General features: G+C 35.6%; 1 protein-coding gene across 6 annotated transcripts in view; it reads left to right on the forward strand.

The window, feature by feature from the left end:
* Nucleotides 1-18,515, forward strand: part of Pam (peptidylglycine alpha-amidating monooxygenase) — a 163,904-nt gene that overhangs the window by 75,863 nt on the left and 69,526 nt on the right. For all 6 annotated transcript variants that reach the window (XM_013022047.1, XM_013022050.1, XM_013022048.1 and 3 more), the window contains exons 7-11: nt 14,634-14,682; nt 15,720-15,787; nt 16,773-16,853; nt 17,143-17,219; nt 17,695-17,798. In XM_013022047.1, the coding sequence (XP_012877501.1) occupies nt 14,634-14,682; nt 15,720-15,787; nt 16,773-16,853; nt 17,143-17,219; nt 17,695-17,798 (379 nt within the window). The remainder of the gene's footprint in view (nt 1-14,633; nt 14,683-15,719; nt 15,788-16,772; nt 16,854-17,142; nt 17,220-17,694; nt 17,799-18,515) is intronic.

The following is an 18,515-nucleotide window of genomic DNA, read 5'->3' on the forward strand; positions in this document are numbered from 1 at the left end:
TTATATGATGTAAATGAGAAGTTTTGGATTATTTCTTCTTCCTAATGAACCAAAACAGTATAGAAGAGTTGTTTGGTTGATTGGGGTATTTTTTTTTTTTTTTTTGCCAGTACCTGCATTTGAACTCAGTTTCACCCCGCTAACCTTGTTTTGTGATCTACCACTTGAGCTATTATTCCTCCAGAGCATATTTATTTTATTTTATTCTGGAGGTGGAATCTCATAGATTTTTCTTCCCAGGCCAGCTTTGAGGCTTCACCTCTAGCTCTCAGCCTCTTGAGTAGCTAGGACTACAGACATGAACCATTGGTCCCCAACTTAGAATTTCAAGTTGCTGAAAATAATGTAAAGAATGTGTATACTTCCCATATCCAGCTTGCTGCTATATAAATCAACATGCCCATATGTCTTTTCCTGTTGGAATCTTATAGGCTACAATTAAGGAAAAGAGACAAGGAGATGGACAGAGAGCCAAGAGGCATGGTAGTATAGGATAGTACCCTTTCATTTGTGTCATTTTGAATAAAACCTTTTTCACAGCTTCACAAAAGCAATTATTGAAGTTTGGGGGTTTTTTTTAACCCTAGAAAATGTAGCCACAGATGAGTTTCAGCTTGATGAAGTTCCAGTTAAGTCACAGCTTTTTCAGAAAATAAAACTTCTTTTTTCAGAACTGAGTACAATAATTTTACTAGGAATTTAACCTGTTTACTAAACATTCAGCTGTTTAAGTTAAACTAAATTAGGAACAACACATTGTTGCACATAATAGTTAAGAAGTGCAAAGAACATAAAAAGTAAATCTTTATATGTACTGCTAAAAATATTTCACAACTACTCAAAAATTCAGAATAAACATTTTATGTTGAGAAGTACAATTTCAACATAGTGTCTACTACTTCTCATTGTTACAACTTAGGTGGGAGAGGAGGGAGAAGTTGGAGAGGTGGGGAGGGAAGGGATGGTAGGGGAAAAACAAAGGAGGGGAGTAACAATGCTCAATAGAAAATGTACTCATTACCTTACTCCTGTAACTGTAACCCTCTGTACAGTATCTTTACAATAAAAAATTTTTAAAGAAAAGTACAATTTTAAATTGTATTTAGAAGATTTTTAATCCAAACTCTTCATGTACTTTTTGATTTATTTTATTTAGTATTTTGTGTCTCGTTCCCAGACTTTTGCATTTGTACACTGTATGCAAGGAACAGACTATAATTGGGAAAATACAAAAAAATTCAAATTAAGTACTTTTAAATGAATATATATTAGACATAGAGATGAAGATATGAAAGTAATTGATAAGGTTTTGGCTGGCAAAAGAAAATGGAGAAATAAATACTTCCTAAAAGCCATATTCTATAAAACTGTCCAAAGCAAATCCTATGACGCTAGTGGACAAACTAGCTGAACTTTGCTTTAGCCAAAAAACAAACTCCTCAAGAAAATAAAGGCTTAAATATGTAAATACATGCCCTATTTAAACACTAAACAAATAAGGTTATCTTTTATTTATACATAAAGTATGTATATACACATACTTTTAAAATATGTATATATGCATAGCAGATTTAAACATCTTATACATGTATTTTTTGAAGAAGTTCATAAAGATTAAAAATACTTTAGGGAGAGACAAAAGTGGAAAAATTTTTGTTTCTGTATTTGGATTCTGGTATAGTGTATTATTTTATTTGTTTATTTGTTTTATTTTCTGGGGCTGCCCCTCATGATTTATGTGCCTTTCTGTGTATTACATTTCAATAAGGAGTTTTTAAAAAGACTCAATAATTTTAAATTTTAGTTTAAAAAATACCATATTTACATTGCATTCATAGGTTTATCTTTTAATTTTACTTCCACGAATGTGTAGCACTGTAGCAAGTCATAATTCTGAGAGAAGGGATAGTAGAAACTGTAAACCTTTGGTTTTGTTTGCAGTTGTAAAAGGCGGAACCAGGGAAATCCTGGGACATTAGCTGTGCCATAACATCCTCTCCCCACACTGTGTTATAAAAGTGAGGCTGTGAGTCTGTCTGCCTTCCATTTGATCTCTTTGGGGAGCACACAGACCATCATTTGTGAAAAACATCGTCTTGCAGGATGGATAAATGCATTTTCTCTTCCTTGCCACAAGGCAAATGGAAGCTGGTAATTTCTAGTCCCATAGCAGTGAATATAAAATCAAAAAAGAATAACTCACCGCAGTGACAACTTCAAAAGGAATTTCTTTTTGAAGTTTTTCTTCCCTTCCTGCTGGTTTATTTAACACTGGAGCTTGTCTGCCAAGCCAGCTTTCAACAGCCCCCAGGAAAATTTCTGTAGCCTATGTTGTGTATTAATACTGCTCCTAGTGTAGTTCTAGTTTGCTAAGCAGATACACATTTGCTCTGACAGCTTAGGATCTTAGTGCTTTATGAATGCAGAGTATTTTATCTTGAAGTACCCACAACTAGTCCTGATATTTTGAGAATTTGCTTTCCTGGATCTATAAACAGACTCTCTACAAGAACTTTAGTGGTTCTATTTTGAGGAAACACAAACAACAATTTATTGGTTTTTCTGCTTAATTCAAATGATCACTGTTTCTCTGAATACTGTTAAGTGACTCGTTAAGTGTACACACACACACACACACACACACACACCACACACACCACACACACACACACTTATTCTAGGTACCACCATCAGCACAACAAAGGAGCTATATCTTTGCATCTTAGAATCAGGGTTCTATCCCTCATGCTCATGATCTAGGTTGAACATGAAAAATGGAATTGCTCTTGCTTAGTTAGGTTTATTTCCTGTTTGCTTCTCATGCCTTTGTCCTTCTCTGTGCAGCAAGACTTCAGTTGCACAGAAATTACATTTTTTAATATAACAGTAGAGCTTAGCTGTATTGAAATGTCTGAAAAAATGATCAGCAACAAAAAAGCCCATCACCCAATAGACTGAAATCTGTTTCAAAGCCAAGAAAATGGCTATGTTAGATCCATTCTCTGAAGGGATTTTCAAAGTAATTTTAATTATATGAAATTTTCTCTGCTCTTAGAAATTAATCCCCAAATAATCTTCTACTCTTAAACATCTTGAGACTCGTGAATTTTTTGTATGAACAAAGCATCATTTGTTTCATTAACTTAATATTGGTAATTTAGAACAAAGAAACAAGGTAATCATTAAGACGGCTTGGTACCCTTTGTCTTGTATGTAAGTTTGTCTGTTTGAGGGAGGGTCAGTGGAAGCACAGAAATGGTAGGTCAAAGGGTGAACAAGTACAGCAGTGATACTCACTAGACACTATGTTGAAAATGAACTATACAACTTGTGGGGAAGGGAGGGCAGGATGGAAAAACTGGGAGAAAATGAGGGAAGAGGTGACACTGCTCAAAAAGAAATGTACTCATTACCTAACTTATATGTAATTGAAACCCCTCTATCTATAACCTTTACAATAAAAAGCAGCTTGATAATCGAATAGTTGTTAAAATTTTCATATACACATATTACTGTAAAATTATTGGTAAGTACTATGATATCCAGTTCATTATGTTTGTATGTTCAAGACAGGGAAAGCAAAGAAACAAGTCTTTAAATTACATTGAGAACACTGGAGGTGGGGGATGGGAAGTTATACTTTAGAACTATTTGATCCCAAGTTTCCTAAAGCAAGTTTTTATTATTAAAGGTATTGCTCCTTTGTTTTTCTAAGTTATGTCATTGATCTCTAGCTTATTCAGTAGCTTCATAAGGAAAAAAAATCCATTAAGCAGGTCTATGGTTTAGGATAGCAGGAAACGAGTATGCTTTATCCCTTACCTGTGCCTTCCTTAGGGACTGTAAGAGATTGAAATCCTTTCTAGTACTGTCTTTCTGAAGGACTTCTCCAATTAGTGGGATATCATTTATAACAATCCATTGCTTCCCTCAGGATCAATGGTTGACCTATTCTTTTATTGAAGCAGGAAACAACCAGGACAAGATGAGCTCATGAAGTAAAGAGTGTTATCTCTAGAGGGAAAACCAGGAGAGACAAACACACTTCTAAGAACCTAAGATGGAATAGGTTATTATCATGCATTATTCCTCATACTTACTGTACTACTCAGCTATGAATCCAAGCAGGAATTACGAGCTGTAATTAGAAAAGCAAGCTAAATAGTTTGGGATGGATCACCTCATATCTCATGCATTCACCTACCATTAAAAGAATTGAGCTTCCTGCTTAAGTGGATGTCTTTAAGTACCACTGGTTACTTATCCATCCTTGCTGAATTTCTTTATCTTAGCTTAAGAGTATTCCATAGATACAAATGCCTAGGAAGCCTCTTTTAGAAATGGAACTTTGTTTTGGTGAATATGCTTATTAAACATTAACATTAGAGAATTAGATTTGATACCCAAGTATGTCACAAGTCACCTGAATTACTTTAAGCAATACTCAGTCTCTGAAGCCTTCTTTTCCTATCTGCAAAGTGCAAAAGTTGAACTCCATCATCTCCAGGGTCCTTTTCAATTCTGAATTCTATGAGTCTATATATTTGATAAAATACCTTGCTGTAGTTATACATCTCTGCCTAAGCAAAGGAGAGCAATTTCTCAGAAAAAGGCAAGCTGAGACCCTTGTGAAGCAGTCATCCTGTTTTCATCTTGTTTGAGATTAGATTCTGATAGAATGCTATTTTCAAGTTTCATCTACTGTCTGAAAATTCTTTTCATTAGAATGACTACTTTTTAAATCTCTTACCACTCAACCACCAATATTTCAGCACTATTCTAGGCTTCGCTGTGAGGATGTGGTTATTAAAGTTTTGTTATTTTACAAATTTCTTTAAAATTATTCTTTCAATTTTTCCACTGCATTCATCATTAATACATCTTCTTTTTTAATTTTAATTTTTATTGTGAAAATACTGTACAGAGGGGTTACAATTACATGGGCAAGATAATGAGTACATTTCTTATCAAGCATTGTAGCCTCCTCCATTGTTTCCCCTTCCCATCCCTTCCCATTCTCCCCCCCACCCCCCCACCTAATCCTCCCCGCTCCCCCCCCAAAGTGTAAAGTTCGTTTTCGATATAACAACTTGTACTTCTCATTGTTGCAATGGGTCTACCTGTATCCCTATTTAAACGATTTGTTTTTCCCCTTCCCCGCCACCAATTATACCAACATCAAATACAGTGAAAGCACAGGTTATACTGTGGGGGAGGGACATACAAAGCAACAAAGAAATTATCTTATAAATACGTTAGAAACAATTGCATGAAAGAAAAAAACATTTGAATACATATCTTAGGGTTCATTTCCCTAGCATCACCTTATCTGACCTTTTCTGCTTGTCTCAAACATATACTAGATATTGCAAATAAGGGAAACCATGGGACCTATGTTTCTTTGGGCTTGGCTTACTTCACTTAGTATAATTTTTTCCAAGCCTTTCCATTTCCTAACAAATGGGGCAATGTCATTTTTTCTGATGGAGGCATAGAATTCCATTGTGTATATATACCACATTTTCTTGATCCATTCATCTACTGAGGGGCATCTGGGTTGGTTCCATATCTTAGCTATAGTAAATAATGCTACAATGAACATAGCTGTGCTGGTAGCTTTAGGTGGTCTTGTTTGTAACTATTTGGGTAAATGCCCAAAAGTGGGATTGCTGGGTCATAGGGGAGCTCTTTATGGAGTCTTTTGAGGAACCACCATACTACTTTCCAAAGTGGTTGAACAAGTTTACACTCCCACCAACAATGCAGTAAGGTTCCCTTCTGTCCACATCCCCTCCAGCATCCGTTGTTATTAGAATTCTTGATTTTTGCCATTCTAACTGGGGTGAGGTGGTATCCCACAGATTGGGAGAAGATCTTCACTAGCCATACAACGGACAAGGGTCTCATATCTAAAATATACTTGGAACTCAAAAAATTAAATCCCCCAACAACAAATCCTCAAAGAAACAACTGTCCAATAAATAAGTGGGATAAAGACTTAAAGAGAAACTTCTCTGAAGAGGAAAGAAGGGTGGCCAATAGAAACATGAAGAAATGCTCAACCTCCCTAGCTATAAAAGAAATGCAAAATCATTACTACATCTTCTAAACACACACTTTTGATATTGTAATTAAATATAATGGCATAATGAAATATTCCTCTCAACCTCATTTAATATCTAGTGAATGAAGCTTCATCTCCATATCTTGAATGAGAAATTTTACTTTACTGCAAGAGAAAGATAAACATGAAATATCCCATTAACCTGGATATCTTGGGTTCAATTCTTTCAGAATGAAAAACATTCTTGGCCAAAGATCAGGTATTTGTCAGTGTACTTTGGAGAGAGGATAAACTTAAAGACAAGTTGAAGGAAGGAAATAATTGTTTTATAGAAAGAAAAACAAAATAGGAATAAATGGAGCTATCTGAAAAGAAGAGCTGTCAGGCATTTACATAAATATAGATTAAAATAACAAATATCAACAAGTTCAACGTTAGCATTAAATTTCCGGCCTTCTCTTTCCTGCAAGCATAGGATCCTACTGAGTTGACTGCACCTAGTCCAGAACTCCAAAACAATCATGAGTCTAATATAAGGAGGTTTTATTACTAAAAGTCATGGAAGGACTTTGAAAGGTTATTTGTCAATTTTTCAAAGTATAATGGCCTCTATGTTAGGAATTTGAATTTATCCAGGCGTGACATTTATCTAAAACTCCCCACATTTACTGAAAACCTTCTGAAAGTATCGAGTATCTGCCTCGACAGTGGCTTTACCATAATAAATTTCAAGTATAATTATTTTTTCACTGTATCTGTTATTTTTAAATTTTTATTACAGCATTTTTCTTTTCTATTTATTTATATTATTTATTTACTTATTACAAAAGTAATGTACAGAGAAGTACAGTTACATAAGTCAGATAATGAGTACATTGCTTTTTCTCTTCTGGCTCCCCTCCGTCACATGTTATATAGTTTACTTTCAAGACGGTGTCTAATGAGTGTCACTGCTACATTTGTTCACCCTTCATTCTTCTCCTCTTTCCTTCTATTTTTCTGTCTTCTAAGGTAGGAATATGAAATTTCTCTTTCTTCCAAAAGAGAAATTTCACACTCCTATGATAATACATACTTAAACGGAGCATCATCTTATGTGGTCATCTACAAGTTATGCTTGTCCTAGACCATATACAAGTTATTGCAAATAAGAGAAATCATGGGACCTATGTTTCTTTGGGCCAGGCTTTCTTCACTTAATATAATTTTTCCAAGTCTTTTCACTTCCTAACAAATGGGACTATGTTATTCTTTCTGATGAAGGTGTATATATATGTGTGTATATACATATATGTTGAATATATAATGTATATATGTGTGCGTATGTGGTATATATAATGTTATATATATATATATATATATATATGTACACCACATTTTCTTAATCCATTCAACTACTGAGGGGCATCTGGGTTGGTTCCATATCTTAGGTATGGTGATAATGCTGCAATAAATATAGTTGTGCTGGAAGCTTTAGTATGGCCTTGTTTGTGATCATTTGGATACATGCTCAAAAGTGGGATTGCTGGGTCATAGGGGAGCTCTATGTGTAGCCTTTTGAGAGACCTATCTTTGTGTTAGTGTTGTTTTTAATGCACTTATAATGTACTGTGTGATTTTTTTGTTTTTTTTGTATGTTCTCCCCCATGGTATAATCCCTGTTTTCACACTGTATTTGATTATGGTGCCCTGCGTCTTGTATATACATTTTTTCTAATTTGGAGAGGGAAATAACAAAATGCTGAGATAAGGATATACGTTGCCCCATTGTAACAATGAGATGTACAAGACACTATGTTGAAAATGAACTTTCAGCTTGGGGGCCGGGGTGAGAGTTGGGGAAGTGGGGAGGGAAGGGATGGTAAGGGAAAAACAAAGGAGGGTGTAACAATGCTCAACAGGAAATGTACTCATTAACTTACTCATTTACCTGTAACCCCTTTGTACAGTATCTTTACAATAAAATGTATATTAAAAAACATAAAATACCCATCATTTAACATTTTCAACTATATCAATAGTAAGTAATAATTACTGAATTTTCCCTAGGCCTTGAATCTAATGTTGAATTCTCTACTTAAGTTATCTCAATTTTAGACTAGACTTTCTTTCTTCTGGATTTAATTTCTAGTCACTAGTACTAGTATTAATACCAAGTATGAACCTTCTAGATCCCAATTATATTCAACAAAGGAACCAAATGAGCTCCTAGCTGAAGACCAATGATCATTTTTCGTACACACTTTCCTATGGTCATACAATTGTCTGATTAAAATAGGTTAAACCCAAATTTTCTATTCAGCAAAATTGACAGAGAGAAATGTCTGATATTTATAATGAAAGAGAATTCAAGTGAATCACTGCTTCTCTTCCTGCCTTCTATTTACATAAATTCATTGCTGCAAGAGCAGCTCATTTTAAGTTTCTGACTTGTTACTATTCTCATCTCTCTTGTAAACAATGAGATTGCACTTTCTGCCCTGGATTGACACTTCTATCTATTGCTTCTCCTCTCATTTCTCCTATTTTCTTTGATTCTAGCCCCACAGGAAAGCTTTCTAGCCAGATTGTTCTGCCAGTATATGACTTCGTTATTCTGAGTTCATTTTCTGTGTGTCTTAACTACCCAGTTTTTATTTCATTTTCTTTTCATTTTATATGATTGCTATTAGTAGAACATCAATGCATTTTTTGGTGTAGTAACATTGGAAGCAATTTTTATGATGGTATATGTGAGAGACAGATCAGTTATATAACACAGTGAGTTGAAATACATCATTTCTTAGAAGGTTTCATACCTTGTGGTCGTACAAGCACTGCACTACAAAAGAAGGACGAAGAAAGTCAGGAAATACTGATATTGGCAGTGAAATTTGCAAAACTAGTTGGAATTTCTGAGTTCACCCAAGGTTAGATCACAGAGGTTATGAAAATTATGATTCATCATTGTGAGAACAATCATACTGGAAATAAAGGGTCATAAACCTCATACTGAACACTGAGGCTGAGAAGAAGGCTTCTTTCCAAAGCTACCACCTGTTCTAGGAGCCACTGTGGATCCAGGAACTCACCTACTCCAAGACCACACAAAGCTCAAGCTGTTCCCACTGTTCATTCTCACTGTGTGCATAATGCAAGCATGCAGGGTTCTTAGGTGAAGCTCTGGAGCAGGATTAGAAGAAGAGGTTGCAATCACAATGCTAAAATTGGATTTTGAGTTAGTGAATATATGAATAGCAATAGATTTCAGTAAAGCCTAAAAAGTATAAAAATATCCTTTATAAGTACTTATTTTAACATAACTTTTTAAAGATTCCATTCAGCTAAAATACTATTTATTAAAGAATATATTAATGCATTGCAAAACAACCTTTAAACTGTTACTGCTCTGTACATCACCTTTATAATAACAATTAAAATTTTAATAAAAGGATTTACTAAGTCAAAACCTCAGAGGTATGTAGAGGACCACTGAATTTTGAAAATGTCATAAGGTATTTATTTGAAAACTATTGAAATGTGAAAATGAACATACACACACACACACACACACACACACCCTTTAGCAACACAATTATAATTGTATCACCTAGGGTTGAATAATGATGGTATCCTAAAATATTATCCTAGTGTAAAATGCAGTATCTATAAAATTCACACTCAGAAACATCATTTACAGGTGCATACACATGCACGCACGCACACACACACACACACACACACACACACACACACACACACAATTGAGAAAGGTTTGACTCAGTGGATACAATTGACCAAATAAATGTAATGGAAGCAAATTCCTTTGACCATATCTTAGAAACTATGCAGCATGATTTTGGAGTGTGTTTCTTTGCTTGTTTTCCTTTGATATGCTTTGATTACTGGTGCTTTTGGTTAAAGAGATATGTTTTTTATTTGGTGTCTAATATATTCACCAGCTACTCTCATGTAAGATTTGTATTGTATAAGATAACATTTATTTTTTTAGCTCCCTTATCAAAGATTAGGTGGCTATAGGTCTGTGGGTTCATTTCTGGGTTTTCTGTTCATTTCTGGCTATTCTGTTGGTCTTCAGGTCTCTTCTTGTACCTCTTCAGTAAATGGTGCTGGCAAAAATTGGTTAATCACCTGTAGAAAACTAAAACTACATATTTATATATTATGCACCAGAATCAATTCCAAATGGATCAAAGACCTCAGAGTCAAAGCAGACACCCTGAAAACATTACAGGATTGAATAGGAGAAACCCTAGGTCTCCTTGGCACAGGCTGAAATTTTCTTAATAGAGACCCAAAAACACGACCACAAATCAAAGAAAGGTTGGACAAATGGGACTGCAAGAAGCTGTGGAGCTTCTGCATGGCAAAGAAGATAGCTAGCAAGATCAATAGAAGCCCAAGGATTCGAAGAAGGTCTTCAGTAGCCATACAACAGACAAGGGTCGCATATCTAAAATATACCTGGCACTCAAAAAATTAAATCCCCCAACAACAAATTCTCAAAGACACAACTGCCTAATAATTAAGTGGGCTAAAGACTTAAAAGAAATTTCTCTGAAGAAGAAATAAGAATGGCCAATAGACACAAGAAGAAATGCTCAAGCTCTCTAGCCATAAAAGTAATGCAAATCAAAACAATATTGAGATTCCACCTCACCCCAGTTATAATGGCTATAATCAAGAACTCTAATAACAATAGATGCTGGAAGGGATGTAGACAGAAGGGAACCCTACAGCATTGTTGGTGGGAATGTAAACTTGTTCAACCTCTTTAGAAAGCAGTATGGAGTTTCCTCAAAAGACTCCACATAGAGCTCCCCTATACCCAGCAATCCCACTTTTAGGCATTTACCCAAATGACCACAAACAAGACCATACTAAAGCTACCAGCACAACTATGTTTATCGCAGCATTATTTACCATAGCTAAGATATGGAACCAACCCATATACCCTCAGTAGTTGAATGGATCAAGAAAATGTGGTATATATACACAATGGAATTCTATGCCTCCATCAGAAAGAATGACATTTCCCCATTTGTTAAGAAATGGAAAGACTTGGAAAAAATTATATTAAGTGAAGTAAGCCAGGCCCAAAGAAACATAGATCCCATGGTTTCCCTTATTTGCAATATCTAGTAGGTCAGATAATGTGATGTTAGGAAAATGAACCCTTAGATATGTATTTAAATGTTTTTTTTCTTTCATGCATTTGTTTCTAACTCATTTATAAGATTATTTCTTTGTAGCTTTGTATGTCCCTCCCCCACAGTATAACCCCTGCTTTCACTATATTTGATGTCGGTATAATTTGTGGAGGAGATGGGGAAAAACAAGTCGTTTAAGGATACAGGTGGACCCGATGCAACAATGAGAAGTACAAGTTGTCATGTCAAAAACGAACTTTACAACTTTGGGGCGGGGAGGGGGGTTGGGGGGGGAGATTGAGTGGAGGGGGGGGGGCGGGCGGGGGGGCTGGGAAGGGACGTGAATGGCAAACAAAGGAGGAGGCTGCAATGCTTGATAAGAAATGTACTCATTATCTTGCCCATGTAATTGTAACCCCTCTGTACAGTATGTTCACAAAAAATTAAAAAAAAAGAAAATGAGATATATATATCTATAGATATATAGAGATATATATAGAGATATATAATGGAATTCTATGCCTCCATGAGAAAGAATGAAAGGCTTGGAAAAAATTATGTTAAGTGAAGTAAACCGGGCCCAAAGAAACATAGGTCCCATGGTTTCCCTAATTTGCAATATCTAGTATATATCTGGGACAAGCAGAAAAGGTCAAATGCTATGTATGTATGACCAGATAAGATGAAGTTAAGCAAAATGAACCCCAAGATAGGGACACAAGTGGTTTTTTTCTTTCTTGCTATTGTTTCTAACGTATTTATAATGTACCATGTGATTTTTTTGTTGCTTTGAATGATCCTCCTCCATGGTATAACCCCTGTATTTGATGTTGATCTAATTTGGGGAGGAGAAGGCAAAAAAACAAAATGATTAAATAGGGATACAGATTGACCCATTGTAACAATGAGATGTGCAAGACTCTATGTTGAAAAATGAACTTTACAATTTAGGCCGAGGAGGGAGGTTAATTGTAGAGGTGGGAGGGAAGGGAGGGTAGGGGAAAAACAAAGGAAGATGCAACAATGAATGATAGGGAATATACTCATTACCTTGCTCATGTAACTGTAACCCCTCTGTACAGTATTTTTACAATTAAAAAACTTACTGAAAAAAGATAAAATTTAAACTTAAATTTAAAATTTAAACCTCACTAAACATGATGTTTCTAAATGTGATTATTGTATGTAAGTGCAAAAGATCCCTCTACTTTTCTCCAAAATATATAAAAATCTCACAGTAGGACTTAAATTTTTTAGGTCATCTGAGGTCATTGCCTTGCTTATTGGATATGGCCTGCTGTATATAAGCACTTGGGAGTAAAAGCAATATCTTTGCAGTATATTGAACGTTGAAGCTGTGACTTATCCTTAATACTCTAAAAGGGGAAAAAAATAGTCAATAGAAATGGCTACATGTTCATTTGGGGGAGGAACTGTAATAAGAAGACTATTGATGTTTTTATTTTTCATACATTTAAAAATATTTTTATTATCTTTAAGTACAAAGGAGTTACAGTTTATGAGCACGGTGTAACTTGATCAACATTGCCCCTTTCAATATGTACGTCCCCCCTCTCAACCCATTCCTCCCTCACTTTGTTAATTTTTTAGGAGATACATTGATTTTTTTTCACCATTTAACAGAATGTTGTATACAGTGCATCTTGATCTGTGTCATCCCTTCAATTTTCACCCCCCCGACCCACTCCTTCACTTTTTTCCTAATTTTGTTACTAAGTTTTGTCCTTTTCTTTGAACACAAAAAGAACATTGGACTTAGATACTTCTAATGAACACTATCTAATGGGAAAAGGAATTGTTTCGCTATTCCTGACATTAGCTACCTAGCATGAAGCTAGTAGGAACATTACTGCCACTCTTTGATGGTAGAAGATTTTAATGTTACTGAAAAATGTCTTTAATAATTCTTAAATGTGTTAATTGACGTATTAATTTCTCCTGTAATTTTTAAAGTCATGACATAAAATAATCTGTTAATTTGTATGATAGAGATCAAAATGCAATTGATTTAATTTTTTCAACAGAAATATGTAATTAAAATACAAGATGTAATTTAAAGAATATATTGAGTCTTTTACTTGAATAGACGTTATATGAGAGTGAACATTTCCCATGGTACCATGTAATTAAAATAAAAATTTACAGGGCTAGAAGTGTAACTTGGTGCTAGATAACTTGCCTTGAATATGCAAGACCCTAGGTTCTAGCCAGGCACCAGTGGTTCATGCCTATAGTCCTATAATCCTAGCTATATCAGAGGTAGAGAAGATTATGGTTTCAGACCAGCATGTGGGGGAGGGGAAAACAGTCCTCATCACACATATACCAAAATAATAGCTGACCATGGTTCTTACCATCCCAGCTATAGTAAAGGATTGTGGTTCAGGCCAGCCCATGAAAATAGCAAGACTCTATCTCAAAAATAACCACAGAAAAAAGGCTGGAGGTCTGTGGATCAAGTGGAAGAGTATCTGTCTGCCTCCCACATGAAACCCTGAGTTCAAACTCCAGTTCTAACAAAAGAAAACCATCCTTTATCTGACCTGCAAAACATTCCCCTGAACTGCAAGAAAATAAGGAAGTAAGAACAACAGAAATAAACCCACAGAAGGGGAATAACAAAGTGCTGAAACAAGGTCACAGGATGACCCATTGCCACAGTGAGACACACAAGACACTATGTTGGAGATGAACTTTACAAATTGTGGGGGTGAGAGTCGGGGAGGTAGGAGAGGGAAGGGATAGAAGGAGAAAAACAAAAGAGAGGGTAAAAATTTTCAACAAGAAATGTACTCATTTCCTTATTCATGTAACTGTAACCCCTCTGTACAGCATCTTTACAATAAAATAAAATTTACAAAGTAAACCCCACAATACTACAATAACCAGCACTCTTCATTGAAAGGCATCAGTGCCAGGTTCTGTGTTGTGTGAGCACTGTGTGTGATCTTGTCATTTATCGTGTAGCTGTTTTGCACACAGAATAAAAACCTCATTGCTAAACGTGCGTTGTATTGCTAGCCCAACAGCTACTCCACAGCTGCCCACGGCTGTTTTTTCTTCCATACTCACCCAGTTCTCTGGACCCTTTATTCTTCCTTCTAAGGAGGATGCCCATTCAAATCTGGGTGACATTTCATTCAGATGACTGCTCAGATGTGGTCTTTGTGTGGCCACAGCAAATAAAGAGATGCTAATATGACGTTGTCTTATTGAACATAATGCGTAGCTCTTTCTTTTCCCCTAGCTCTCCTGTTTTGTGATGCATTAGTCATTAGTAAATATGAAAAGTACTCTGTAAATCATAATACAAATGTGACACCATTCAATTTTTTAAGTATTTAAGCATTTTTAGTATTTCATCTTTCACCTGTCTAAAAGCGTCTGTGTGTTTTCAGATAATCACAAGGACTGCTCCGGCGTGTCCTTACATCTCACACGTCTGCCGTAAGTCCTTCTGTTTTTCCCAAATGATTCAGAATGGTTCTAAGATCTTTGAAATATTAAAAGGGGTGGATGAACTGTTTTAACTATCTATTATGGAAAACAGGCTAACAAATGTACTGGTTTAGAACAACAAATGTTTATCACCTAAATGCCCTGTGGGTGAGGAGTCTGCCAGGTGTCTTACGATTTTGCTCAGTCAACTCTGGACTCCCCCACAGAAGTCACCTCTAGTCATTCACATAGTTGTTAGAAAGAATAATTTGTTGTCTGTGGAGCTCCCTCATTTCTTTCTATACATACAATAAACAATATAGCTCACTATATAACAACTGGCTTTAAGCCCAGACAATAAGCAACAAAAGCAAACAAGGTTTAATGAAATTATGAGCCAGGGTTATTTTGTGATCTAATCTTAGAAGTAACATGCCATCACACTGGCTATATTATTAGAGATAAATTTCTAAACCTATATTTCTGTTCATACTCAAGGTGAGGGGATTAGGCAAAGACACAAGTGTCATAGCTAAGAGTCATGATAACTATATTAGTCAGGGGTTCTCCAAAGAAACCTTAATTAATGGTGGGAGAAGGAGGAGAGGAAATTGAGTAGAGCAGAGAGAAATGAGAGAAAGAGAGAGAGGATTTTTTTCTCTTAAGGCCTTCAATTGATTGAATGAGGTCCACCCACATTATGAAGAATAATCTGCTTTATTTAAAACCTGGTTTAAATGTTAACCACATGGAAAAAAATTACTTCCTCTACAATACGTAGACTGGAGTTAGACACAACAGCAGGTACCATGGCTTACTCAAGTTAACCCAGAAAGCAGACATTGCAGAAGCCATTTACAGTTGTCCTTCACAGAAACAGAAACATGTTCTAAAAAACAAAATTCTACATATTCTGTCTGTTTTTCCATTTTTGTTACATCTTAGTTTTCAAATGAATTAAACCAAGATATGAGTAGATACATTTTTCTAAAAATATCCATATGGCTTTATCACATAATTAAGAAAAATATTACTTTTCTCTGCAGACAGCCTTTAATTGCTGGCATGTACCTTATGATGTCTGTGGACACTGTTATACCAGCAGGGGAGAAAGGTGAGTTATTACATAACTAATCTATAGAATCCAATTCACATTATGTCTTTAATAATCTTACAGAACGACTGGTATTGAACCTGAAAAGTATACTGATTCTTTAGCCTCCTCGGATTTAAAATAGGTTTTTATATTATTCTAAGGCAATGGAAGGTTATGGGTAAGTTGTATAACTGAGAGAACAAGTTTTGATAACAAATCAATCATCCATTCTTTATACACAAAAAATAAACTACATAATGCTCATAAATGTTATAAAATATTGCATTAAAAGTCTCAAAGCCCAGAGCTTTAGCAAATCTAACACTGTAGACTCTTAGAATTTAATAAACTCATTTTTCTACTTGCAAAATGAAGACTATGATGTCCGATTCTCCAAAGCTAAACATAAAGAAGTTTTGAGAATAAGTATGCTATTTAGCAGTATATCTAAAGTAATAGAAGTGTTGCATAAAATACTGTTTGTTTGGGCTGTGAATCTTTTCAAAGTATATGATCTCTAAGTTTCTTTGTTACTGGACATATATTGTGCCACTGCTATGTGTTAGGCTTTAAGGAAGAAAAAGCATTTGAAGTGGCCTCTTCTCAACAGGAACTGCCAATCTAGTGGTTTCAGGTGCTTGCATTCAATCTTTCAAAAGTCATTTTGTTCCAAAAATAAAAATCAATCATTAAGCCTTTTCAACTGGATGCATTTCAAGATACAGGTAACAGATTTTGCTTGTGTTTTTACTGACAGGATATTTTGATCTGGTCTTAGTCATTTTGTGTATAAATAAAAGAAAAATGTGAGGCAAAGGGTTCTTAATTCATCTGAGTGCAATGGCAGGCACAGGATAAGAGCACAAGGTCTGCTAAGCACTAAATGATGGCGGTCACTTCACCAGGAACCCTAGTGCCAGCATCTTGCATAGCTTTAGACAAGTAAAACTGCCCTTGTCTAGTGGGATAGTGATTTTTCTCTCCTTGTTTTTCTTTCCTACAGTGGTGAATTCTGACATTTCATGTCATTATAAAATGTACCCGATGCATGTCTTTGCCTATAGAGTTCACACTCATCGTTTAGGTAAGGACCTTTAATGACATATACCATTATAAGTATTTACCATTATGGTAGCTACTCTTCTTGATGTAAAATGGAAATTATGCTTGACTTTAAGTCTGGTGTCATTGGGAAATGTAATTTTTACACAATCCCTTGAATTGTTTGTTTTATCATCTTGTCTTCCCTAAGATACTCAGTATTGGGGGTTCTGGAAAAATTCAGGTTTTACTTTAAATGAAAGCAGACTGGTCCTTTTGTTTTTTCAAATACAATACTGTGTATCACATGACTATAACTTGTCTTCCTTCAGGTAAGGTAGTCAGCGGATACAGAGTCAGAAATGGACAGTGGACTCTGATTGGACGCCAGAGCCCCCAGTTGCCCCAGGTGTGTAGAGGAAAACTATTAATCACAGAAAATTATTATTAAAAATCCTGATGTAGCTCTTGCTAACTTCTCTAAATATCTAAGTTTCCAAATCTACCTTTACTATGTATCTGAGTTGTAAGACTTACCATATTATAATTTCCAACATGGCTTCTTCCTCAAGAGTAAACACACATGATGATCAAGTTTTTTGTCCTTTCACTTAGCCAAAGAATACTTCAAACAGAACTTATGTTATTACTCTTACTCTCATTTTTATGTGATGCATTTGTGAAAACTGTTTATTCCAAAATTGGGTACCTGGGCCATCATGTAGAATTGATTGTGGGTATGTGGGTATGCACTCATCTGTCTGTCTATGGGTCTGTCTGTATCCTCTCTGCCCCCAGAGTTGTAAGCCTCACATTACTCAAGTTCTTCAGTTTCAGGGGGTTCTTGACTAGTCTGATGAATCATGCTGTGATCTTTTGGTCAGGCGTTCTACCCTGTGGAACACCCGGTCGATGTGACTTTTGGTGACATTCTGGCAGCAAGATGTGTATTTACTGGTGAGGGAAGGACAGAGGCCACACATATTGGGTAAGATTCTGTACTTTCCACCTGTGAGTGGCAGTCATTTTTGTGAATGATTTCTGTATATGTGGGGAATCATTTACAATTACAACAAATGAGCATTTTATCTTTTTTTGGGGGGGAGGGGGCCGGTTGTGGGGTGTGAAATCTGGGCCCGGGCACTGTCCCTCAGCTCTTCAGCTCAAGGGGAGCATTCTATCACTGAGCCACAGAGCCACTTCCGATTTTCTGAGTGGTTTATTGGAGATAAGAGTATCACGGACTTTCCTGCCAGAGCTGGCTTTGCACTATGATCCTCAGATCTTAGCCTCCTAAGTAGCGAGGAGTACAGGCATAAGCCACCAGCGCCTGGCTATCATTCTAAATTAGTGATTTGAATAAACTCCGGAATGTGGGGTCCTCCATACCTTCTATGTCTTATGTCTTCATATCATAATTCCTGCAAGATAATATAGTACTCCTTCACACTCATTGTAGTAAAAAAAAAGTATGATTATGAACATTTCTTTTCTCAAGAATCCCTTTGGCTTAAATTCAAATACAGGCAAATATGGCTTTGAATTTAATATAAACTTAATTATCAAAAGCATGACTTTCTGCCTGTTAAAACTTCTGACTGTTCAAGAGTTTTCTTCTTTTGTAGTCTATAAAGTAAATATAATAGTATACAGCACTTGTACAAAAAGGGATTTTAAGACTACTGAATCATTTCCAAACACTGAA

This window comes from Dipodomys ordii, unplaced genomic scaffold (genome assembly GCF_000151885.1).
Source record: "Dipodomys ordii isolate 6190 unplaced genomic scaffold, Dord_2.0 Scaffold59, whole genome shotgun sequence".
NCBI lineage: Eukaryota > Metazoa > Chordata > Mammalia > Rodentia > Heteromyidae > Dipodomys > Dipodomys ordii.